Here is a 25,898-nt window from a genome sequence, read left to right as displayed (position 1 = left end):
CAATGAAACAATTCCTCTTCCTTTCCTGCAGATCACATTCTGTCTCCAGGAGCTCTCTCCTGAACTGCCCCCACTGGAGCAGGGCTGGGACAGAAAGTGCTTGGCTTTGTCTGGGCACTGTCAGCACCCATCAGAACCACCCATCCAGATGCACTAGGAAGCATCCTAGCAGGATTCCTCATCACTTCATTTATCACCCCTACAAAAACCCCTCCAACAACCATCCCACTCTCCATTAAAATCACTGCCCTGGTTGTGACAGCCCTAGGCATCGCTTTAGCCCTGGAAATCTCAAAAATAGCCCAAACGCTCATCCTCACCAAACAAACCCCCTTCTCAAACTTCTCCACATCTCTAGGGTACTTTAACCCCTTAATCCACCGCCTTAGCATAACTACCTTCCTCGACGGAGGACAAAAGCACGGTGGCGCTGTCGAGCCGCAAAGGAAGGACACGCACCGAGCCCTGCTCCGCACCACCCCCGGGCAGAGCCAGGCTGGAAACGTCCCTGCTCTCAAATCAGCTGTGTCAGGACAAAAAGATTTCACCAATCCTCCCCTTCCATGAGCACACCCTTCTTTGCACCACACTCAAAGAGCAGCACAAACTCCTCTGCCCTAACAAAGCTTTTCTCTCTTACAGAGACTGGCCACAACCTTGAAAACACCTGGCAAAAACAGAGCTCGCTGAGAAAGCTCTTGCTGTCTACAACTTCAATTGCACCCATCGATTTACCATGTCCACCCTGCTCTCAGCACTTTCCTTTTCAGCTCTAGGTACCATCCTAAGCCTTCAGTCTCCCAGAGTCAGGATCCAAACAGAATGGCACCAGGGACTGCTCACACACTGAAGGTCCCAGGACAAAAAGCTCAGCAGAAGCACCTGGGTCTCATGGCACACTTCTCATCCAGCAGGGACCAGGACTTGGCCAGATAAAATATCCTACAAGCAATCCTATTCATGTCAGTTGTGCAAATTTCTTGGAATGATACATTTCTTGCAGATGACTACACAAGGTTAGGTGAAAGTTTCTAAAGCAGCCAGTTTGGTGTGAAACAGCTGGCAGAAGTGTCTCAGTCATCTGTTTTTAGGTAAGTAATACTGCTGGTGTCAGTCACATAATGCCCAGGTTTCATCTTGTAAGTCAGCTCTGGCTGAGGCCTGAGCATCAGCACTGTCTGAGTCACTTGGTTTGTTCAGCCTGGAAAACTGGAGATTGAAGGGGAGACCTCATTGAGGGGCAGGTACTGATCTCTTCGCTCTCATGACCAGTAACAGGGCCCAGGGGACTGGCTGAGCTGTGTCAGGCAGGATTAGGTCAGGTTCCAGAAGGTTCTTACCCCAAAGGCTGGTCAGGCACTGCACAAGCTCCCAGGGCAGTGGTCACAGTACCAAGCCTGTCAGTATTCACCAAGTGTTTGGACAAGTCAGGCACAGGGGTGTCTGTCCTGGGGTGTCCTCTAGAGGGCCACGAGTTGGACTTGATGATCCTGCTGGGTCCTTCAACTCAGGATATTCTGTGATGCTATGTGCACTGAATGATTATCTCCAGCTGGCTTGCACTGGCACTCAGAGCTTGTCTATAATTGCTTTCAATTTATTTCTACAGTCAAGCCCAGGGCACTGACAGACTGATCAAACACAAAGGGTGTGAGCAAAATGTCCCTTTTTAGGTGACAGTGTCCAAGGCCAGGTTGGATGGGGCCCTGAGCAGCCTGATTTAGTGAGGAGCATCACTTGCTCTGGGAGGGATGTGGGAACCATGTGATCCTGAGGGTCCCTTCCAACCCAAGCCTTTCTGGAATTCCATGATTACTTTATGGGTCACTGAGAACAAATGGGATCCACCAAATACTGAAGAAGTTGGCCTGCATTCTAAAAAGAGCTTCCTCAAAATACCAATGGGACTTGAACTAAGAAAGAGAAACGCCAAGAAAGAAGCCAACCACTTCTTCAAAATACCTGTATTTATTACACCAAAACTCAAAGTCCAAGCAGTTCACATACTTCTTTTCCTTCTAGGTCATCCCACATGTGACAACAAGACAAAAATGTGTGTATGTATCCAAACAAAACCACAAAATCAAATACAAATCAAAATCAAAAAGGTACGTCCATACAAAACTCACATGGTTTTTAAATGCAACAGAAGTGGCATACACAGATTAACAGGTACAAAAAGACAGATGCATAAAATAAAAGCTAGCATTTTATGTTTCTTGTGCCTGATGAAATGTAGAACATCTCGCTAGCAATAACATGGAGGGAATACAACACAGCAGTGTTAACTCAGATTGCAGCTCTTATTTACAGAATTTAGATGGTAACATTGCAGAATATCCTTTCTTTCATAAAGAAAAAGTATTTTTTATTTTTCATTAAAAATACCTTATAAAAGCTGGATATTATCAACCGTTACTGGAGAGCACTGCTGCTGTCAGTGGGTATCAGAATTCACAGCTTGATTAATTAATTGCTATTCTACAGTTCAGGCTACACCTGCAGTGATTATTTCAGTCAGTTCTGAGAGACAGTAACTTCTCTCTTACCTGATCACCTTTCCAAAGGGGCCTTCATGGGCCTTCCCCATTTCAGTGCTAATGCTGACTGCAGCTTTAGCACAGCAGGACAGAAATAAGACAACCAAAGGGGATTTTCTATTCTTCAGATTTTTTTAATTTTGCCTTTTTCCCACTTGAGGAAGCTTTGGCTTTGGCTGCTGGAGTTTGCTTTGCAGCTTCAGCAGGTTTCTTTTTTAACCTTTGCCTTTTGGAACGCACCAGGTCTTCACGTCCCAGCTCAATCATTTTTGCTTCCCATGCTTTCATTTCATTCTCATACCGAACCTTATCATCCTGAGCAAGCTGGAAGTATGGCTGAAAGAAAAGAAGGTACCAACAAGTTACACAAGGGGCTTTTCCTGGAAAACTGCCACACACAAAGGTGATTTAGAACAACACCTGTGCAATGAACAGCCCAGGCATTTGCTTTCTACCCTAGCTAATTGAAAAAAATAACAAAAAACTCAAAACTTGCAGAAAAATACCAAGCTTTAGCACTAAATTGCAGTTATGCCAGCAGCTGGCCATTCCCAAAGAGGAGATTTATTAAGTTCTGCTACTAACAGTTAAGGCTTTTTTATTTGAGCACTAGTTTGAGACAGCTAGACTAAGTGAGGCACAGGAATAGATATTGCTGTAGAATTATTTCAAATTATTTTTCTACAGTAAGAACATGAACCGAGGGTATGTCCTAAGTACACATGGAAAGCCACCTGGAAGAAGGGCATTCAGGAGGAAGGACAGCAAGGTACAAAATGCCTGAAAATGTCAAGGTTTAGTTTAGATTTCAGTACAGCACCTCTCCACTTTTGATTTGCTCATCTACAGCTTCATAGTTCAATACACTCAGAAAGCTGGCAGAAAATGATCCCCCAGACAACCAAAGTTAATAAAGTACCCTGCATATCACTTGGGGATTTCTGTTACTTTCCCTTGTAAGAAGTCTTTTCATGAGCAGCACATTCTTGTGCTGGTGTTCAAAGATATTATGGATGATTATAAAAAAAACAAATTGTTGCATATTATTCCACCTTCTTTTCTAGATGTTACTTAGCATCCACTTTAAGGCATACCCAACTTCCATCCTATCCTACTGACTCCCATTTCAACAAAACTATGAATTAAATAGTCACTACTGGAATAAAAGTAATGACAATCTTTTTCAAGATGCATAAAGATCTTGGAGTATTCTTCTCAGTATCATAATTTGAGTAACTGAGTTCAAGATTTTGTATGAATTTATCAATTTTGACTCAAGTTTTTAATTCTGATGAGATCAGAGCCTCATTCAAATCCTCTGACATACCTGCTTTTGGGATGCAGACATTTTTTGCCACGTATCAAACAGTTTCTTCAGCTTTGCCTAGGGGATACAGAACATACAATCCATTATTTATTTTAGGAGTAGACTGACTTCAGAGACCTACAGATGAATACTGCATGAGTGAAAGTCAAGCATAAACCAATACAAAAAAGCACAAAAGCTTGCTTCCCCTTATTTAACCTTTTAATCTAAGTAAGTAATAAACTAGAGCTCAAATCAAGCTTCTGGGCATCATCTGAGCCACATTCAGATGCAGGCCTCAGCTGAATGGAGAAACCTGCCTTGTACATGGAAAACTGAGCAACAAACTCTGTCCACCATCCTGACCTACTGGCTAAATGTGTAGGGTGAGGAGCACGTGAGGCACACAGGGTGGGTCTGCAGCACCTCCAGTGCTAGAATCCACCAGTGTAACTTAAACCACCCCAAAGCACAGTTCAGTGCAGAACTTGTGAGTTTGCTGAGGAACTCTTGTATTCCATAACAGCAGCTGAACTACAGGAGGTACAATAAACTGCCAGAGCAGGAGCACACCACCACAGCTCTTTGAAAAACTCTATTTCTACATCAAAACAAAGGGAAGATAATTCTCTCCTTACAAAAGGAACAGATAAAAGTCTGTAATATTGAAGTGCAAAAAATAGCACAGATGTTTTAAGTCTGTATACCCACACATCACTTTTTTATACAGGCCATGCTAGCAGTACAGCCAGATGGCCACAGCTTAAAAAAATAACCTAAGCAATGCAGCATCCAGAAAGTGAACTACTGAACAGTATCTCTGAAAATGACAGAATCTAAACTAGATTTTTCTGAATACAATGGATATATTTTAGAAAAAGAATCTTTCCTGGCTTACCACAGGTGAATTTCCCTCACTTTCTTGAAAATTTTCTGACAGGAAGATGTTAAAGCCGCTACGAGCTCTTTTAGGTTTTCCAAGCAGATTCAATTCCTTTAAAAACAACAAGAGAAGTTATTCCATCTACCAAGCATGCATTTGTTCCAAAACTAAACTCAGTATTTATATTTTATGCAAAAATCAAACACAAATTCTTTCTGTGGTTTTTATTCTGTAAACTGGACTGTATGTCAAGGTGCTCTTAGTGCTTTTCAAACTAATGTTAAACTACAAAAAGGTAACAACTTGAGTTTTCACAAGGTGTTGAAAAAGCATTGATTCTTACTTCAGCTACGTGTTCCAGAAACCAGAGTGCTACTAAATTCAACTCTGTAAGGAAGTCATGATGACAGATTTTCTATTGTTCTTCAGTAAGGCTTCAGTTTCTGGAGTGAAATACTGCCTGTGTGCAGAGAAGAGGGCACACACTTATCTGTGGGAGGTGACAAGGTGGAAGAGAACTGTGTTTCTGCTATCAGAATGCTTTGGCCTACAGGGATGATGGCTAGAGAATGAAAGTACAGCAAGTTATAGATGTAATTACACTTCTGTTTTCTCCAGTCCTGACATTCCCACTGGAGCCTAGGTGCTGTAAGTTAACATTTGCTTAGGTATTAGACATGCCAACTGAATTCCTTGTGGTGCCATCCTCTAGAAAGCATCAGCAGAACCATTAAGATTACAAACTCCTTTTAAGAAGGGGTCTTTTAAACCAAACTTGTTTTGCTTTTGCCAATTAGGGCAATGTCACAGTTTAATTCACAGAAATGAATTAGCAATACCTAACCCTTTGACCTTTCCAGAGAAACCATAATATTGTACTGTTAAAGATGGTTCTGCCTTTAAGGATTTATACATAAACCAGCCAAAAAGGAATAGGGAAGATGGTGCCTATGAATATGCTAGTAAAGGACACAAACAGATGTCACAGCAGCAGCTACACAGTGGCAGAGCCCAAAAAAGCAAGGAAAAAAGGCTACTTCAAACAGCTGCTACCTTGTAGGGCCTAATGAGGTAACAGAAACAAGGTCTTTGAGAAAAGCCATTTCTGAATGTCTTCCCACCTGAAGAAAGTGTTGCTGGTCCAAATGTCTTTTAGTGCCTATCCTTTCTCTGGCAGCTCTAGAAATAGGGAGAAAAAAAGCATAGAGCACAATACCTCTAAGCACAAAGATCCCTGCTAGTTCTGTGCTCTTTAAGCATAGCAAAGCCACTGAACTAGCTGCCAACACCAGTAATTATTTTAGTCCATGGCATTTTGGGGGGTTAGTGTATGTTGTGTGTTTTTTTCTATTCTGAGTTGTTTTTGTATTTCTAAAACATGCTTCAACTCTGCTCTGTATACTAGACAAACATACTTAGGTTCCTCGAGAGAAAAGAAACCTGAACTTCAAAATACTTACTCTTTTTGCCCTGATTGATCTTCTCCTTGCCAGTTGTTTTCTCCTTTCCTCTTTCAGAGCTGCAGCCTGGGCTGGAGTCAGTTGTGCTTTGTAAGCAGCCAGCTGCTCCCCGTATCTTTTCCAGTCTGTCTTTCTTGCTTCCTCATAAACCTACAGCACAAACCACCACCAGCCTTAAACTTCAGCTAGATGCTTTCAGTCAGAAGCATTTGATCATTAGACAAAGGTAACACTCCTAACCTATGAGTAGAAGAATTACAGGCTGAAAATCTTACACCAGAACATCATATTTTTATCTGTTTGATTCCCTGTTCTACATCTCAGAGGAGAGAAAGGTACACAAAAGGGATGTGAGAACACCTCAGGTCTACTAAATATTTCCTTTAGGAAATGGAATTTAGTTCCTGACTGCTAACTGCAGTCAAGGAAGAAAAATCATTACTTTGCTATAAATGGTATTTAAATCCATTGGCAAGTCCTAGAGCTGCTTTACGTTATCCCTTGAAACTGCCACTCACAAAAACTTCACTACTTATGACTGAATTTGATGACTCTTAAAGAAATTTACATGAAGCAAATGAAGTTGGTCCTTTCATCAGAAATAACTGAGGTTTCATCTGCCTTCTACATGAGAGCAGAACAACTTTACAAAACCTGCATTGTACATGTCAGGCAATACTGCCATTCAAAAAGGAGAAAGAATTGGTTTGCAGCCCCACAGCCCCATGGAGCGAGAGCTGTGTCATTTCTCTGGCAACAGAGTAAAACTATTAAAGCCAAGGTCATGTACAAGTAGGAAAGTATCGTCCTGTGTTGTGTTTGCATGGCCAGATTCTGGTGGCCAGGGGGGTACAGGGATGGCTCCTGTGAGAAGCCTGATGGAGCCAAGGCCAGCCAGCTCCAAGTGGCACCTGCTATTGGCCATCAGGGACAGTGGTGGCACCTCAGGGTAACAGGCATAGGAAGGTGAAAAAGAAAACTGCACAACTTCAGCCAGAGAAAGGAGGCAGACCACGTCAGAAAAACATTTCTACTGATCCTAAGGTCAGGGAAGGAGAGGCAGGAGATGCTCCAGGCACCAGGGCTGAGGTTCCCCTGCAGCCTGGGGTGCAGCCCATGGAGGAGACCCCTGCTGGAGCAGGGGATGCCCAAAGGGGCTGTGACCCCGTGTGAAGCCTGTTCCTGCAGGACACCTGCTGGAGCAGTTCCTGAAGAACTGCAGCCCACAGGAAAGACTCACATTGTGAGCAGTTCATGGAGGCTGTCCCCTGAGGAAGGGAGCCCAAGTTCTCCCCCTGGACAGGAAGGAGCAGCTGAGGTCAGCCCAACACGTGATGGACTGACCTCAGCGCCATTCCCTGTGCTCTTGCACTGATGTCAGGAGGAAGTAGAGAAATTGGGAGTGATGTGGAGCCTGGGAAGAGGGGAGAGTAGGGGAAAAGGTGTTTTAGAATATGAGGTTTTATTTCTCATTATCCTACTTGATTTGACTGGTAATAAACTGACTTCCCCAAGTGAAGTTTGTCCTGCCCTGACAGTAGCTGGTGAGGGACCTCTCCCTACTTCATTCAGACCCACAAACATTTTGCTCTATTTTCTCCCCCCTGCCCCTTTGGTGGGCACCTGGCATTCAGCCAGGGTCACCCCACCACACCTCCCCTGAGTTATTCCAGTCTCCCAATTCTCCCAACTGTTTTGATGTCTAAACCTTTGTACACATGTGCTTTTTCAAGCCCTTTAGAAACAAACCAACCGACCAAAAAACCCCACCAGACTAAATTAAAAAACCACAAGACACCAAACCAAATAAAACCCCACCACCTGGAGAGCTCAAAGTTCTCAAGGAAAGGATAGAACCTTACCTGTTTCTGTGATGCTGGTAACTCCTTCCATGCACCTGCCAATTTTTTAATCAATTCCGTGTTGCTGGCCTCTGTAGGTTAAAAGAGAAAGCCCAGAAATCAAGATCAACATTGTATCTTTAGTAAGCTCCTTCAACTTTTCCCAAGGAAAGCTGTCACAGGTATCATCTTCCTGTACAAATGCATTTTTCTCTTTCATAAAACTAACTCATGGTGGCAGTTAAAGGGCACTGCAATATTTGGGGGATGGGGAAGAGCAACTGCTCACCTGGAACACAACATGCAGTGATAAACTGAAGCACCATTTCAAGGCAGCTACTGTTACTCTACAACAATTTCACATTTTTTGCCTTTTCAGCTGGATACTTTTCTGCACAATGCAGGATGGTCTGAATTTGGAGGGGAGAGCAGGGAAGAAATCAAAAGTAAAATTTCCAGTTCTAGATGAGACTGTGGAACTCTTGAACTGGTGAGCTAAACAGGGTATCAACTAGTTTTCCCCACTAAAATTTTCCTCAGGATTTGCCCAATATGACCATAGTTCTTTAAACATTTTAACCTTCAACAGTATTTCAAAACCAGCTTATCTTTCTATTCTGCAGCTCTCTGGCAAGAGTCACTGCATTGCCTCTAAGTGAATTTTTTGATAGTAAATCAAACATATTCACAGGAAACCATTTTCCCCTAAATACAATTACTTTTTCTCCCATATACAGTGATGCAATCCAGTACCTGCAATTTTTCAATTACTAAACCTCAGAATAAAGTCACACACAGGGCTCATAATATCAGCAGAATATGTACTTCAAGTACAGAGTCCAAAAATAATTGAGAATCATAAATCATTGTTACCATATATTACCAAGGCGAGGTATTTCACCAAACGTTTTTAAAGTTACATACTATGTTCATTATTTTGACTTATGAAGCACGTGCAGGCAACGAGCATGACCGTGCTGGGTTCACGTGGGGATTGGCACGGATAAATAGACGGGCGGGGTGTCTGAGATCACTTGAGCTCATTCCCAGAGCTCGGTTTTACACAGGCATTGCTGCTCGGGCTGTTCCGGCTCACCCGCTCCGGGGGGCGCAGGCCACGGCCCCGCTCGGCGGGGCAGCGGTAGCGGAGCCCCCACGGCCCCGCTCCGGGGGCGGCGGTGGTGGAGCCCCGGCTGCCACCAGCGCCAAGCACGGGCCCGCCTCCCCTCCAGCTCGTACCTGGGTTCTTTTCCCTGAAGGCCGACCGGTTGTCCATCACGAAACGAAAATAGGCGGTGAGGGGCCGCTTCGGGCGCTGATTCGAGCTGGTCCCCCGAGACAGGCAGCGCTCCGCCGCGCCACCGGCCCGGCACAGAACGGCAGCATCGAGGAGGGTCCCGGTGCCCCGCTCTCGCAGCCCCGCTCCCGTCCCGCAGCGGAGGAGCCGCCGCCCGCCCGCGGCCGTGACCAGGCCCAGGCCCAGGCCCGCGGCCCGGCCCAGCAAGGCCGCTGCCGCCGCCATGCCGGCCCGCCGCGCATGCGCGCCAGCGCGCGGCACCCTGGGACAGCGGCCTGAGGGGCGGGGCCAGGGCGGCTCCCACACGGTGACACCGGCGCTGGGTGACGCCGGCACAAGGTCACCCCTCCACGAGGTGACCGCGGCACAAGGTGACATCGACATGAGGTGACCCCGTGGCCCCGAAGGTTCCGCACCGCGGGCGGGTTTGCTGTGGGCGCCCACAAGAGCAGGCACAGCAAAACGGTAATGGAGATCAGAGACCAAGCGGGCACCAAGTAACTCGTTCTGTTAATGAGCTGTGCCCAAAACAAACCCACGGCTTCGCTGCTTCCTTCGCTATGGCTGAAACAGCAGGAGCCTCTGCTCCGACCAGTCTTTCTTCTTTTTTTTTTTTTTTTTTTTTGTTTTGTTTTTGTTTTTTCCTTCTTTTCCCTATCGTAGTAAACAGCACAGAATAAAGTAAACTTTCCAGCCCTGGAAACAGAATTTGTATCAAAAGCATTAACCAAGGAGTGGAAGTGTTTCCCTCCACAGATTGAAGCCGGCCACTTCATAGCATGCCTGAAGTTTTAAATAATGTACTTATCATTTCATTCTAATAATTTCAAAAGTAGAAAGGCTGAACTGCTAGGATAGCATAAGAATCAAAGACTTAGCTTCACACCTCTAAACCAGCATGATCATAAGACAGGTTGATTTTTTAATTTACATACAGTTAGTATGTCCTACACATGGTGTTGGTTGGTTTTCAGTGCTCCTGCTGGTTTCCTACTGTGGTGGGAAGTCACTAATGTCTGGCACAAAGCAGAAACTACCAGGTAAAGTAGAAATGTTTTCAAACCATCCCTAACAAACTGATAAACCAAAAGAAACCAAGGCCAACTTCTGATTTCACACAGTTCTGTACAGATATTCCAAAAATTTAAGTAACTTCTAGCACCCAGAGATTGCTATTTTACCTAGAGAAAATAAAAACTGAACACATTCTGATGGTCAGTTTTCTACAATCATTTGAGCAAGAAGTATAAATGATATCTTTGCCTTCCTAGCTCCATTGCCCCAGTTCAAATATAATGAAGCACTCAGTAACAAAACCAAATCCATTTAGTCAGCTTGCAAAATGTAGTGAACGGGGATATTTTAAGATTATTAGAGCCAATCTCAATCAAGCTGCTGTTTCAAATGTCACCATTACATCATAGATAAAACTGTCCAAAAATGATATTTTCCCATATGTGACCAACCTAAGGTAAGTAAATCAGGAAACATGAAGTTAATATCCCAGGGGTAGGAATAAAAGCTGCTACTGTGCATGCTTACCACCCATGCCCCACATTCCAGTTTGATGCATATTCAAATAAAAAACAAAAACAACCCCATCAAATGTATCTGTCATGTTAAAAATGTATTTTATGATGACAAATTTCCCAATGGAAAAACAGAGAAAAACATTTTGTCATCTTTTTTAATTTTCAAGTAACCAAGAAGAATGAAAGGTAGGAAATCAAGAGTTTTTTCTGCTTTTGATCTATGTTTTAAGAACAGATTGGTTTTCCACATGCATAGTCTGAAGCAACTGAAGTGCAAGTTATTGGAAAAGTTACTTTCAAGTGTGAGGAGAAAAGTTACTTTCAAGTGTGATTTTACTGTAATAGTCTGGTATTGCAAATACACCACCTATTGGTGTGGCATGGCATGAACCTCTTTGAAATCCTCTATCCAGCCATGGGCTAAATCCACTAAGCTAGAACTAGCATAAAAATGAACTTAGAGCCCAGTTCTGAGTAGTGCATGATGCAAGGCTTTATTGGACATTCTGCCTACAAGACTTACACACTACTGGCAGTTCTCTGTTAGAATGGTGGAACAAGTACTTTAAGGATATGCAGGAGTTAAAATAAAAAAAAATAGTCAAGGAAAGTAGAAAATGTATTTTATTTATATGGAAAAGGCTACATCTGGATTTGTAAAAGGTCTGTGATAGTATTATGTTGCCCACACGTCACAAATCAGTTGTGAATAGCAACAAAATAGTTACATATCTTTCTACATACCAGTGCAATTAGTTCACATTGCAATAAAATTAAGTCAAGTATGCAACAGAATCAAAACCAAGTGTTTCTCCATAATCAGCATACAAAGATTTACAGTGCAAAGATCATTTTAGGTTTTAAGAAGTCTGCAGTCAGTCTTCAGAATATTTAATGGGTGAGATACTCCAATTATTTTCACTATTAGTAGTTGTATCTTGTCAATACTGTGCACAAGCAAGTCTAAACTGAAATGACTTACATTGTAAATAAAATAAGTCTATACAGTAAAAAAATACAAATTATATAAGAGAACTAACAAAAAGAAACTTGAACACACTCATGAAACAGACAACGTACTTCAATGACACACATACAGTATTCATCACATGAAAACAGCTACTTTTTCCAGCAAAAATAATTTCATTGATTTACAACTGAATTATAGATCTTGTAGTCTGAAGATGCAGGTGTCCAACTCTTAAAAACTATAATAAATGTTTTCTGCAAAGCATACAAAGAGGATAAATATTCTTACCAAAGTCATAAGGTTATTTTTGGAAGTTTGTTCTCTCTTGCTCCAGAAACACACTTACTTGGGTGAAAAAAATTCAAGGGGTGTCACATTGAAACCATAAACTGTGCTCCATTTCCTTCTAATTTTGAAAAAAACTAGAATTTACAGTACTCTGTGGTATATGAAAATGTCTTCAAAAGTTTACATTGCATATTTCTGAGTCCATTCTCTTGCATGTCTGTTGTATCTGTACGTGCAGAAAGAAGGCATTACAGTGAAGAGCTGTTAGTGATACACTGACAATGGCCATGGACTTACTTCATACAGCTGCTACTGAGCTTTGCACCTCTGAGCACAAAGAACACTAAAACTGTCTAAAAGCACAAAGTACACACCCACTACACATTCAAAGTTATGTACCAGAGCTACCAGACTCAAACCCAGCTTCACAGCTTTGCATTAAATCGTGCATCCTTCATTTGTATTTCATAACTGGTTCCCTTATTTGCACCTTCACAGGAATTGGTTGTCAATCACTCCTGAAGGCATATGCTACTAAGAGTCTGACAAAGTTTACACTTTTGAGTTCTACAAAATTCAGTATAATTAACTGGGATTTTATTCTCTGTTCTGCACTGCCAGCTGCATTTCAGAACTTGAAAAGAAAATTTTCTGAAAAGCATTTTTTACTAGGTTTTAAGTCTTGGGTCTTTTCCTTCTGGTATGAAGCTGATTATCTTATAATTCCATAATCCCAAGGGTAAATATCCTTAGAGTTGATAGCTTCCACTCAGGTCTTTACATTTGCTACATTCTACTCTTCTTGAGTCAACAAGAGAAAAATACTGACAAGTTTTTAACTCTTAAGATCAGTATAGCAACTCATTTACTAATTGGTTTTCTTCTTAAGAATATGCTACCATATAAGTCTTTGGATTTTAACTTATAATAAAAAAATAAAATGTAATAGGTGGTCATTTTAAGAAGATAAAGCTACAGTCAACACTACATAGTCTCTCACTTTCCCTAGCAATGATTAAATTTTGAGATTTGGAGATGGAAAACCATCCCTCATTCATCTCCTTCACAAACAGGAGGCACAACAGAAATCACTAATAAGTAGGTGGAAAAAAAGTTGAGCCAGAAATGGGGAGAAGCTGATGCACAACCTCCTCAACTTGAACACTATCTACTTTGCAGAATGAGCTACAGCATGCAGGCACTTCAGGAGTTACATGATTTGACTATTCCAGACATTGAACTGTGAGAAAAAGGCCATTTAATCATTCTTAGTCTGGGCAGAGAAATATTAGACCACAGATGTCCATGTAAGTTCTACACGACTCCTTTGCTCTCTACTGCTCAAGGTAAAAGCAATACTCAAATCTGCCTGAATCTGTGACATGTGTTGAGCCACTGCATGCACTGCAGGAAGTCTTCAATGGCTCAACACTGAAAAAGAGGTACCAAATAACTCAGGCAGTTAAACAGAAGGTCCAAATTTCTTCTGTACAGGTTTTACAACCAGAGGATTGCAGTAGTGACAAGTAACTCATATTTGGGAAAATAATTTTTTATGCAATCAATCTGTTACACAGAAGCATGAGGGTTTTATGTAATTAAGTACAAAAAATCAGTTACCAACAGCTGTGTATGCCTACAGTTTCCTACTTGCCATGGCTATTCCCAATATTTAAAGAGCTAATCCTGTAGAAATCTAGGAAAAGAGAACTGCTAAAGTTAATATTGAAGGTGCACAGCAGAGAGCCACCTGCAAGTACCACACACACAGTTATGTATGTTATACTCACTTTTCCTTGTCTGACTTGTAGATCTGTGCAATATCTGGTACTAAAGGATCATCTGGATTAGGATCACAAAGTAAGGAGCATATGGACAATAAAACTAAATAAAAGAGACACTAGATTAAGCAAGTTTGTTTACTTTATTTCTACAATTCTTTAATATATTCCAGTATACTGAAGGAGGTGGTAGGAGAGTATAGGAAGAAGAATGCATATCAGAATTAAGCTGTCATTTAACAGTTCTGCCCAGAAATGTTTATACAGCATTATTTTTCTAGGGCTGAAGTAAACACCTGACACAAGCCCAGGGAATTTGCAGCCATGAACCTGTAACTTTTGTAAGGATCTCTCTCCCACATCCTAGCCTAGGAACCCAACTACAGACTACAGTTACATATAGATATTGGTCAAACTAAGCTTTGCAGCTGCAGCTAAGGTAACTAATATTATTAATATTACATTGCCATGCAGTACTCTATTTGTGCATATCCTTTTCCACTTCTGTGCTGACAGTTATTCTCTCAATCATAAAAACATTTTACCTAAGTGTGACCTCCATTTTGGGAAATACTTGATCAGCATTAAATACAGGTACTCACTTATAACTTCATATTAATTTCCTGGTATTGAACCAAGGAGGTTTGATTTTTTTGCCTAACATTTTCAGGCCATACTTTGCAGGCAATTTGTATTTTTATGGTCAGAACTAATATGCATACAAGAGTACACAGTTAAATAATTCTAAATATGTTGTGAAAGGGAAATTCATGCTGCCATAAGAATCAGCTGTAGAATACCTTTTTTCCTCCCTGCTTTATCTTGTTAACCCAAGAACCCACTCCTATTTTCAGGAGCAGAAATTTCAGCCACTTCAACTGACTTATTTTAAGTGTCAGTAATAGTGTCAGAAAATCAGGTTAGAATACATGGTCACACAGATGGTCAGAGGTGTTATAGTATGCTGTCAACTTTTGATTCAGTCAAACAAAGACTAGAAAGGTGAAACTTCCATGAGTCACTGAGCTAATTTCCAGTTTATGAAATACATAATACCTGAACATGAGACCTGCTCCACTTTATTACCAAAGAAGTGCTCAGCAAGTAAGGAGATAGAAAAATGCTGAAGATCTAAAAATTTTACAGGTTTTCAGTTGTAGATGCCAGCTGTTAAACCTAAGTGGCAATTTTCATTTGCTTAATAACTAGATACAATTTTTGGATAGCTATAAAACAACTAATTTATGTGGAAAAAAATGATACCAATTACACATAAAAGTAATTGAAGTCTTTAGCAAGGAGCTGAGGAAACAGAATATTAGACTTATATTTTATATGGCTTGTGAGATTACTGCACAGGCCTGTAAACAAGAGAAGTTGTTTTTCCAAGGAGGTACAGCAACTGGATTTGCACAGAGCAATTTCCACTGGACAAAGCCCCACAATTTGTTCTTTGCTTGTACAGCCAGTGCAGTGACACTTTGGCACACAGCTCAGAGAGCTCCCAACTACAGGAGATGTGATATGGCTTCTTGACCTTTTGAGTCACATGAGGAATTTCTGTAATATGACTAAGTGTGCCTTAGCAATTTGAAGATGGGTGAGGAGAAGCAACAGCACCCACATTTTAAGCAGCTTTTTAAGTGACACAAAATGCCTGCAGCAGAAGAACTGCTCAACTGTTGAGTCAATGTTCCAGAAATCTGCAGTGTTCAAGTTTTGAAAAAGCTTAACTACAGGATGAGAATATTTTAAGAAAACTTTTACTGATGACTGTGAAAGGAGCTACATTTTGAAATATTCATCTTACAAAGGAATGCAAACCAGAACAAATTATCTCATTTTTAAAGAAAGTGTAATTAAGACCTTAGTCCACACAAGGATGCTCAGGCAGCCTGAAGAGTCATCAACAGGCAATCATGGAAGCTCACACAACCTCAGTATCAGGGTTCACATTTACTCCCAAGTTGTGATTTTCAAGCCCTGCTTATCAGTTTCTCCTCCATTCAGCGTGCAAAGTCAGGCCTGTACATTTCAGGCTAACTGTACATTATTATCTTACCCAACTTGGTTTAGAATATTTCTTTGCTGTGCATGCATTTTTTTGTAATGAACTCCCAATAAACTGCACAATATCTTAGATCGTAACCAGAACTCCAATGGAATTTGCCTCTCTGAAACATGCAGGATAAGTTAGTTCCCACTGTTTACCTTTAAGACAGTGCAATAATACACCAAAAAGTGCCATGGCAGTGTATGCAGCTTCATACATGCATTATCAAATCAGTGAGTTTACCTTTAGAAACAGTCAGAGCTGGTGACCATTGTGATCTCAAGATATCAAGACAAATACTCCCATTACTGTTTATGTTTGGGTGATATATTTTTGTTGTAAAAGCAATCTGTAATAAAAAATAAATAAAAAACAAATAATATCAGATTAGGGTTATTATATTTGGAATCCTTAACATCATCCCTTCCTTTCCAGTCATATCAGATCTGCCAGCACAAATTTTTGAGTCTTATCTACATCCATGAAGATAAGTATACATCCATGTATACTGTGACTCACCTTTCCAGTTAACTTAGCCAAAATTAAGCCTCAAGGAATAAACTTTGAGCTAAAAACTTTCTTTCCTTAAAGAAAGGACTTACCTTTGGTGGTTTGAAAGGATAATCTGTTGGAAAGTGTACTGTGAGAAAAAATACTCCCCCTTGATATGCACTATCAGGCTGAGGAAAAAACAAAGCAGATAAAACACATTAATATATTTCAGCTGTTTTGGAGCTTCCCTTCTCCTAGAGAAAATCCATTTTTTCCCCAGTACATAGCCCACTGTGGCCAAGAACTGGGAAGGCACAGAGGGAACTGAACCCTCCCACTGGCCTGCAGAGTTACATAGAGCCAGAGTGGCTACTGCTGCAGCAGCACTGCACAGTTACTGAGCACTGCCCTGCTGGGAGAAAAAAGAGGGAGCTCCATGGCTCCACTGCACTGAAGGGAGTACAGAAACCACAGCACGTCCTCCAAATCCTGTCCCTGTGCAAGACCACAGCTGCTCTGATCTTCCTCCATTCTCAAGCTACAAACACACTTACCCTAACAAGTGGTTGCTCTTTACAGATGCAAAGAGTGGGATTTTCCAACAGAATTCAGTTCATCATGATGGTATCAGGGAGTTTTAAAACCCACAACATCTTTGTGACCCACACAAATCTGTGCACATGCATTTTGTTACACAACACGTGCACAGGTTTACATCCAGGTTGTACACTATCAAATAAAATAAGCTCCATTTAAAAACCCTCTGCAACTCCCCTACTGTTTGCAGTTAGCAACTTTAATATTAGATTTCACCCACTCTTCCTCCTTTCAGATGGATGAATCTTCCAGGCTGATCATCTATGAAAAGCAAGCTCCACATCACCAACTCAAACACCACAGCTGACTAATTAAACACCTCTAACTTCATGAAGAGCAGGGATTTTTGAGGAGTTACAGAAAGCAACTGCTACCAGACTAATAAGAACAACAATGTCACCCTAAAGTTTTAACTATTCACAGCTCAGCTGAATGTGGCTGCTGTGTCTACAGAAACCCAAGTGAATCCTTCTGTAACAAAAAGAGAAGCAAGGTATTACATTTTAAGGGGCACGATTCCTATACTTACAGGTCCCATAATAGTCGCTTGCCAATGAAACACTGAAAGGCAAAAAAGATACAGCAATTAGAGATTTTCTGAGCCTTTCCAGAACTGAAATGTACTGAATGTTCTAGGAAGAGCTTACAGTCATCTCCAACAGGTCCGGCAGAACAGTGGGCTGGGGGATCTCGCTGCAGATCACTTAGTTCCTGCAAGAAACACAGAAATACTTCAAGGACATGAAAATCCATACTACTTGGCAGCATCCCTTCCAAAGTGGGAACACAAACCAGTTTTATTAAACCCATGGGCACTTTTTGTGGTATTTTGATAAAACAGTCAACACTTGAAATGTCCATTGAAACTGAAAAAGCTTTTTTGCCAGACGGCCTGCAGCTAACACTGTGCTAGAAATTAATATCTGAAAGAATTTAAGAGTTGCAACCAAGTTCACAGTAAGTTCAATATACTTGAAGGAGACAAAATAAATAAGAAAGGTTTCTTGATTAGTCTGTAAACTCACAGATTAATTTAGTTAGGTACTAACCTGATCATTCCCTTAGCCTTTGATTTTACAAAAGTTTCTGTATTGTCCTAGTCTGTGGACATCAGCTGAGCTAAACCAGCTGATAAAAAGTTTGCAGCCTGCCTGGAGATGATGTATGAACATAATACAAAGGATCCTAACTAAATTGGAAACTAAAGGAAAAATATTAGCTCTACACCTTATTTACCTTGATTCAATTCCCTGCATGCTTGCCTTTTTTTTTTTTTTTTGAATGGCTACTAAAAAACTCCCAAGTTAAAACTTAAGCACTCAGAGGAGCTTTTGGTGGTCAACTGATTTATTTCTCTTGCTGGAGTCCACACAGTCCCAAATAATTTAAAATTATTATGTGGTTTCACAAAGTCAGCACTGTTTTTCATCTGATTTATCATCACTAATTCAAACAAGACAGGTAGTAATGTTAGTTCATTTTCCTCATTTGATTCCATATACTCCTTTTGATGTCTGAACTATTACTGTACTAAGGAAAGCTTTTTCCAATTCTAGGCTGATAGAAATTCTCCTGTAGGAACTTTATGACTACATGCAAGTACTTCCTTTGATATAAGTCAAATGGTGTGTGTTTGTAAGTAACTCAATTCCTTACTCAAAACACACACATTTAAGTCAACAATAGACATAAGCAGGTATGTGAGTTTACCTTAAGGAGTAACACCAGAAACATTTCTACTCAAAATAAATTAGTCAAGGCAACTACTTACAAAATCAAGGTTTAAACTGGAGCAAAGTTTAACTCAAGTGCAGAATTGGTGTACTTAGTGTGATCAGGCCTTACATATAATTTGAAGGGTTAAAAATCTGCACTTCTCAACTGTTGTGATATATTTTTTCCATTTATGACATCCAGTAAATATTTCAACTCAATTTGCCATGGACCCAACACCTAAATTCAGCCAGACTTACAGCTCCACTCTTGGCCCTGAAATCAAAGAAAAGCACTGCACCCTATCTTACTACTGCTCTGAAGTGACTTCTCACAATCTTGTGATTTCAAACAAAACAAACACCTTTTCCTATACTGAAATAGCACAGGTTGGCAACTGGCATTACTTGTGTACACTTTATTCTGTTGGTGACACTGTATGCTGATCCAGAAAGAACACTCTGGGCTAGACTTGAACTAATAAAGGCACTTGAGAAATGCAGTTCCTATTTTAATCAGAGGATTCAAATTTCGTTAAGGAGTGATTCAGAGAACCAGCTATTTATGCAAAGCCAGGGCACTGCCAGTACACACAGGGAGTCAACAAATCTCAAGTTTCCAGCAGTCACCAAACATGACCAGCAGCAGAGCTGTTACAGGCACTGTCTTCTCTAACCTGCAACTCAAGATCTAACCTAACAAGAGAAAAGGAAGACTTGTACACACACTAAAACAACCCAACCAAAACCAAACAGCTGCAACCACAGCACCAAAACAGAGAACTCACACTAACAATCATGCATTTTGCAACAGTCGTTATTGACTACTAAATTCAAGGCAGTAACTGGAAAAACAGTAGTTTAAACTTTTCAGAAAGTCTCTGAAGTATATGCAAGCATTCCATGTGCACATAGGAACTACCAGGCAACCACTTAGAGTCACAGGTCTGTAACAGTGCTTTCGTTGCTAGATGTGTTCATCAAGATCTTTACATACCCCAAAACCACACAAATTTGTTTTCTTTCATATATACACATGTACTTAAGAATTAACAGAACTGGGGAAGGCTCCTTGGGCATACACTTCAATTTGTTCAGGCTAAAAAGGCACTGACATCTGTTCATGATTAGAAAAAAAACAGCAAATATTTTTCATCATACATTGATGAGGCCCACAATTATAAACCCTTGTAATTAATATTTCCTAAGAACAATGAGGAAAAGGTTCTCTTCAATCAACTTCACCAACTGAGAGCAATGTTCACAAATACATTCTGAGACCTTCTGCACCTACAAAACATAAAGCCAGATCAAACTTCAAAATCAGCAGAGCAAATTCAAGCTGCATTTAGCATCCATATGTGAAGCTAGTGTGGTTTAAAAATACAAGTGGTAACATCATCCAACAGTATGAACAGTTTGAATCTTTATATACAGAAATTCAGATCAAGCTGTGATAAAAAGGAAGAACTATTCAGATTTACATTGTTGATGATACTGTTTAAGCTTTAGGTTCAAAGCAAAATTATCTGGAGAGCTGTAAGATTTAGGTTTAAAGCTTTCCTATACCTTTTGAAATGGAGCAAGGAGATACCCAGATGTCCCTGAATCAGTCTGACCTGCCAGTGCCAGAACTGAACACTGCAGAACAGAAATGAGGATCCTCTAAATACATGTAGAAAAACTTCTTCATGACTGTACATATTCACGAAAGAATGAGAATACAAGAATTCTTTATACAAAGCACAGATGCTCTCTAGAAGAAGGTCAAAAATTTGCTTTGTTAAGGGACAAGGCTGAAGATTCTCAAAGCCTAACATGTTGAAACCTCATCAAGAAGCACAAGATAACTGCATGTGAGGCACTACAGTCAACACTAGAGATTGCCCTGTAGTTTTAAGTTAATTTTAAGTTAAGCAGCTTTGTCCAAGCTTTATGGATTATTACCATGTAGCTGCATGAGGCAGGCCTGGTCACTTCAAGGGTCTGCACGAATACTTTTAGTCACTGGTATAGAAAGTGCTGGTGCAAGATGCACATATGCTGACAAACAGGATCTATAGCTCAAAGCAGATTCATTTTCAATAGAGAAAGTCACCAGTATAAATTACAGTGTACACTGGTGCAACATCTTTTATGAGAACACACAAACCCAAGATTCTGTCTGCAAGAGATGCATCAGAAGGAAGAGTTATTTCAAACACTGGTGAATGTGACAGCATAAAAGCACCTCTCAAGAGCTCCAACACATGCCAGGATAAACGTGCACAGAGAAAAATACCTAAGCTGGGGACACTGTAGGAATAAATCCTCTAATCCTCTCATACAAAACATTTCAGGGTAGAATAGAATACTAATGGTTAACATACTACTGGAGATGGTCAAAGCCTCCAAATTACCTTCCCTTGCAACACACACCTCCTGAACAGCCCTGTAGACAGCATGAAGCAAAAATTCAAGTTTAACAGCTGTAAAAAACAGGCTGTGGTAAGCTATAAACATTGGAGACATTTCTGAATGTGCAGACTAATGCCCATGGTCAATGAATAATACAGGATGTATTTCATAAAAGTATGAACACTGCAAGGCCAATTTAACACTTACATGCTTGATTAGCATCCAGGCTTTTCTCCCAAAAAGCTATTGGAACAACATTGTAAGGATACTTTGGTGATAAGGAAATAAATGTTCTCAACATAGAAGTCCTAACATGTCTTTTTTCAGTCTAAAAAAATTCAGTAAAAAAGACTGCAGATTATCTGAAGACCAAAATAAACTGCAGACAGCATCACTAAAAGCTATTTTTAACCTCCATGCACCACAAAACCACAACCTTTCTCCACACTATTATTTAAAAAATAGATTTATATTTGTCAGTTGCGTTCTTAATTTCTTGCACAAAATGCACTGTAGACCACAGATTTATTTCCTACCAATTCCATGCATACACTGCTGCTTGGAACCATTTGTTATAAAACCCCAAAGTGATTATACTTAAGACTAGTTAAAGAATTCTCTGGTTCTTCACAAATTTGGTAAATATAAAGCACATATTTAGAATAAGATTTACTGCTATAATGGTTAGTCAGTAATAAATATTCTATTTCTATACATTGTTCTAATGCAAAAAAAAAAATATTGCTAAATAGGTAGTATCTCAGCTGAGGACCTGAAAGTAAATGCAAACATTTTATGTTAGAGTCAAAAAAGTTTCCTTGTTATGTTGATTACCATCTAAAGGCTGCAGGTTTAAAGTCAAAATCTAAACCACAAATATCAATAATTTTTATTTGAGTCAATTTACAGTAACAGAAGTTATTTTCAACATAGCTTTAAGTTAGTATGTCCTGTTAGCCTATGCATATATGAAACACATACTGAACCACAGAGACATATAGTTCAACTCAATGTCTGAATGCTTCTATTCTTACTGAGTTGTAGAAGAAAACCAACCAAGCACTATGCATCAATAAGGTAAGAACAAGAGCTATTCTTAAAGCAGTGTTCAAATCTATCTCCTCCTTCCTGGTTTCAAAATGTCTTCTAAAATCTCCTGAAGTCCTGAACAAAAGTATGTACAAGACAGCCTGAGCATTAACCAGCACATCAACCTCCCACTAACACTGGGGGAGCACCCAGGTACAGGACTTATGATGAGAACAATCTCAGCTGCAATATGGAACTATCAGGATGGCAAACTCTGCAAATTAGATATGTGAACAAAGAATTTACAACAGGAACCCTAGAAAAATGGTTCTGCATAAGACAGATGGGCAGAACTGAGACCTACAGACTATTGTGCTGAACCTGACAGCCTGAGTTATTTTCCACCTTTCACAAAAGGCATGGTATCTCACTTTCCAGAGGTGGCAAGAATAAAGGCTTCTTTGCACAATATTTCTTTCTATAAAACCTACACTATTTGTTTTGCTTTCATCATTTGCAACATCTGGAATTTACACTGCCCACAAAGATGTGTTGCTCTTTCACTGCCCCAAGGAACATCACAGACAGTGTAGCTGAACTTTTTTGACAGTGTAGAGACAGTGCCTCTCTCATACAACAGCAAAGCAAAGCACTCACAAGGCAAATGAACACAGGATCCTGAGCTTGTGATGAGTAAGAATCCCCCAACCCCAAACTCTCTGAGGAACTGTGAGATGAGTTTGGCATGGAGACACTGCTGACAGCTGTGCCTGCAGAGCAGGGCTTCATGTCCTCACTGTTCTTCCACCTGCAGCACCAGGATCAAATACCTCCATGTGCAGTGAGCAGCTTCTTCACTGGTTACTCAGCTGCCCATTTTTAAGAAAGCTGCCAAGCACAGTATGTCTGTCTGTGGCTAGGGTACAGCCTTGGAAGTCCCTGTGCTGTCCTTTGAGGAGCCCCTTGAAGAAGACAGGCAGCCAAAGGCAGGATGCAATGACACAGATCCCAGGGGCAATATTACTTAGGAATCAGAGTCCCAACCAGTATGACAAAAATATGCTTACTAACAGGTTGACATATTATAGCTTTGCTTCCTTCATAGGTGCTGTCACACTGAACACACAAATTATCGAAATTACTCTGAACAAACAAGCTTGACACCAAAATCCTTAGCTTCGTTTAAGCACAATTCTGAAGCATCCTAAACCCACTGAAGTTTAACTCCAGACAGTGTCTAGACTGATGAGCTCCCAAGCAATGCCACTGTGTTTGCTGAGTGTTTTGTTCTCCAAAGAATTCCTCTAGGCACTCTGAAACCACAGCATTTCCTCTACTCCAGATCTTATCCCTTCCTATCCTTCAGATACAACACAACTATGAACCTTTACAGCCAGTCTGAAATGCCAGGAAAGTAGAGAAGACAAACACACCAACATACAAATACATTTCATCTACCATTAAACTTCCATCTCCATGATTTTTGGGGAAAATTTTATGCATTACAGTGACATCAAAATAGTTTGTCTTTTCAAACTTCTCCACTTCATTTTAACTTTCCATTTGAAACAAACTTATTGCCTTGCCATTCCCTTTCCTCTTCTACTTCTTCAGAGACAGACTGCTAGCCAAATCCCTCTAGTAGAATTTTTTCTTCTCCTGGAAAGGCAGAAGAGAGTGATGAGGGTAGTTAATGGAAAAAAAAAGAAAGGCAGAAGTAGTCATTTCTGCAGCAAAGTAGAAGCAAGGGGTAACTAGTTCTGAATTTAATCTCAACTCTTCTTGGAGGTCCTTACCCAGTATCTCTTCATGTTTCAGGTGGGAATTATTGTAAAACCAGGAAATCTCATAGCACGTCGCAGTCAGCAGGTTGGAAAGCATCACTTTATTTTGAAAGAGTAGAAACACAATAAGGCTAACAGAATGAAAGATACTTAGATAAAAAGTCTAATCATAATTTCACATCTATCTGAAGTTCTTAAATGCCACATTAAAGAAAATTGTGGCTTTCCAATATGTATGAATGTCTGTAAAGCAGAAAGAAAGTTATGCAGGGAACATGATAAAAGTATGAAGGCTGATTCTATTCTAGCAGGACTTCATTTGGAAAGCCCCAAACCACCACTCCATCTCAAAAATACTAGATAACCAGACTCTCCCCTTTGTCTGTTTATCTTAGCAGAAAGAAGCTGGACAAGAATTGTAAAGAGATGGTATTCAGAACAATCCTTTTCCTGAAACTAGGGTAAAGAGATGTTGAAGAAGATGCGCGAAATGAAAGCGGCAACAAGAGGCAAACCATTTGTATAATATGTAGAAGCAAGACAAAGTTATTCCTAAAGAAACCCACTGTAGTAATTTGATATATTGGTCGAATGCAACATTCATGACAAACATGTGATATGAAGGAACAAAATTGTCCTGTGTAAAGGCATAAGCCTCGCAGCATGAGACAGGACTACCAGCTTCTGGTAGAAATCCATCCAAAGTTGGTATCTACTGTAGGGTATCCCAAATCTGCCTACTGTGAGGTTAATCGGTCACTACAGAATCCTACTTCTGCAATACCAATGGCTTCCGATAGCAAAAGGGAATCCTGCACAAGAAATAATCGCACCGTCGCGTACCCAGGATAGCACCGATGCCGCCCTAAACATGGCACAGCAACAGCAACCAAACAGCGCGGATTCTGTTCCACGGCCAAAGCACGAAGCTCCGCTCCCCCCGGTGCTGGCCGCGACACCCGGTCCGTGCGGTACAGCGACCGCCTCAGCCTTGCCAAACAAAAGGAAACCGGCAACTCACAACTCGAACCAGGCCATTTATCCGTATCAGCCCAAAACACCACAGCTGGGATACACTCAAAGGTCACATCAAGAACTATGCTGACAACACTTCTTAACCCTGCCCGGAGCACAGCGCGGAGCAGCCGTGCACAAGGGCAGTGACTGATGCTGTCCCTGAGCCCTGCTGAGGGTTCCCCATCAGCACCGCGGCTTTCCCCGCTCCCGCACCGCCCGGAGCACCGCGGCTGCTCCGCCAACGGCGCCTTAGGGCACCGACTGGGGCTGCGGGGCCTTCCAGGGGGCAGAGTCCCGAAACCGTGAGGCGGCCGACGAGAGCCTCGCTTCCCCGTCTCACACCCACTCTGCTTCCCCGGCTGCCGGCGAGGGAAGGACGAGTCCTGGCAGAGAAAGCGCGCGGCAGCGGCTACCGCGACACCTCTGCTGAGCCCCGCTCCGGCCGCCGCCTCAACCCCGCCAACAAGGGGACAGCCCCGGCGACTACCCGAACGCAGGGGGACCTTTCCGCCCCCTCCCACGGCTCGGCCCCACTCACTTTTTGTATCCGCTTCAGCGCCATGGGAACGCGCGGCGGAAGCGCGAAGCAGGCGGCGGGAGCGCGGGGCGGGAGCGCGGCCGGGGCGGGGCGGGTGGCGGGAGCGCGCGCCGTGGAAAAGGGAGGGGCGGGGGTGCAATGGCCGTGCCCTTTGTGTCCTCCTGCGCATGCGGAGCCGCGGCCGCGCGCGGGGCTCGCCGGGAAGCGTAGTCCGCACGCGGGGCGGCGCTGCGCGGGTGCGGAAATCTCGGTCGGGCCGGGCCCCTCAGGATGTGCGGGGCCGAGTGAGGAACTGCGAGTGTCAGTGTCTAGTGAACACAGAGGTGAGGAAGAGGAACGTGACCGCGTGAAGCTTCAGAACTGCATACAAGGAAAAGGTGT

The 25,898-nt window shown here is 41.6% G+C and overlaps 2 protein-coding genes across 3 annotated transcripts; both read right to left on the bottom strand.

The window, feature by feature from the left end:
• Positions 1–1,949: 1,949 nt before the first annotated feature.
• On the bottom strand, positions 1,950–9,554 carry TFAM (transcription factor A, mitochondrial). The gene is made up of 6 exons (XM_036386151.1): positions 9,270–9,554; positions 8,052–8,122; positions 6,190–6,339; positions 4,745–4,840; positions 3,868–3,924; positions 1,950–2,876 (listed from the first exon to the last, which is right to left on the bottom strand). Exons 1-6 carry the CDS (start codon positions 9,550–9,552, stop codon positions 2,658–2,660), a joined length of 876 nt encoding a protein of 291 aa, XP_036242044.1. The 5' UTR covers positions 9,553–9,554; the 3' UTR covers positions 1,950–2,657.
• A 1,911-nt stretch (positions 9,555–11,465) lies between these two features.
• UBE2D1 (ubiquitin conjugating enzyme E2 D1) lies at positions 11,466–25,611 on the bottom strand. Of its 2 annotated transcripts, none has more exons than XM_036385716.2 (7): positions 25,518–25,611; positions 17,688–17,751; positions 17,570–17,601; positions 16,554–16,631; positions 16,195–16,300; positions 13,908–14,001; positions 11,466–12,343 (listed from the first exon to the last, which is right to left on the bottom strand). In XM_036385716.2, exons 1-7 carry the CDS (start codon positions 25,539–25,541, stop codon positions 12,298–12,300), a joined length of 444 nt encoding a protein of 147 aa, XP_036241609.1. In that variant the 5' UTR covers positions 25,542–25,611; the 3' UTR covers positions 11,466–12,297. The 2 variants fall into 2 exon arrangements, with proteins under 2 accessions (XP_036241609.1, XP_036241610.1); XM_036385717.1 differs by lacking the exon at positions 25,518–25,611 and adding an exon at positions 25,326–25,352.
• Between the last annotated feature and the right edge of the window lie 287 nt (positions 25,612–25,898).

The sequence above is a fragment of the Molothrus ater genome, chromosome 8 (assembly GCF_012460135.2).
Source record: "Molothrus ater isolate BHLD 08-10-18 breed brown headed cowbird chromosome 8, BPBGC_Mater_1.1, whole genome shotgun sequence".
In the NCBI taxonomy this organism is placed as follows: Eukaryota; Metazoa; Chordata; class Aves; order Passeriformes; family Icteridae; genus Molothrus; species Molothrus ater.
The sequence above is the reverse complement of the archived record's forward strand: the minus strand, read 5'-3'. Positions and strand labels throughout refer to the sequence as shown.

Bases quoted from the DNA above. Each gene is read 5' to 3' on its own strand.
- TFAM (XM_036386151.1), bottom strand. From the start codon at position 9,552: ATGGCGGCGGCAGCGGCCTTGCTGGGCCGGGCCGCGGGCCTGGGCCTG. The intron at 8,123-9,269 runs GTACGAGCTGGA...TTTAACCTACAG, and splicing joins CTTCAGGGAAAAGAACCCAG to AGGCCAGCAACACGGAATTG. The intron at 2,877-3,867 runs GTATGTCAGAGG...CTTTTCTTTCAG, and splicing joins TGTCTGCATCCCAAAAGCAG to CCATACTTCCAGCTTGCTCA.
- UBE2D1 (XM_036385716.2), bottom strand. From the start codon at position 25,541: ATGGCGCTGAAGCGGATACAAAAA. The intron at 16,301-16,553 runs GTAAGTCCTTTC...TTTTTATTACAG, and splicing joins ATCCTTTCAAACCACCAAAG to ATTGCTTTTACAACAAAAAT. The intron at 14,002-16,194 runs GTAAACTCACTG...TCTTTTATTTAG, and splicing joins AGCTCTGACTGTTTCTAAAG to TTTTATTGTCCATATGCTCC.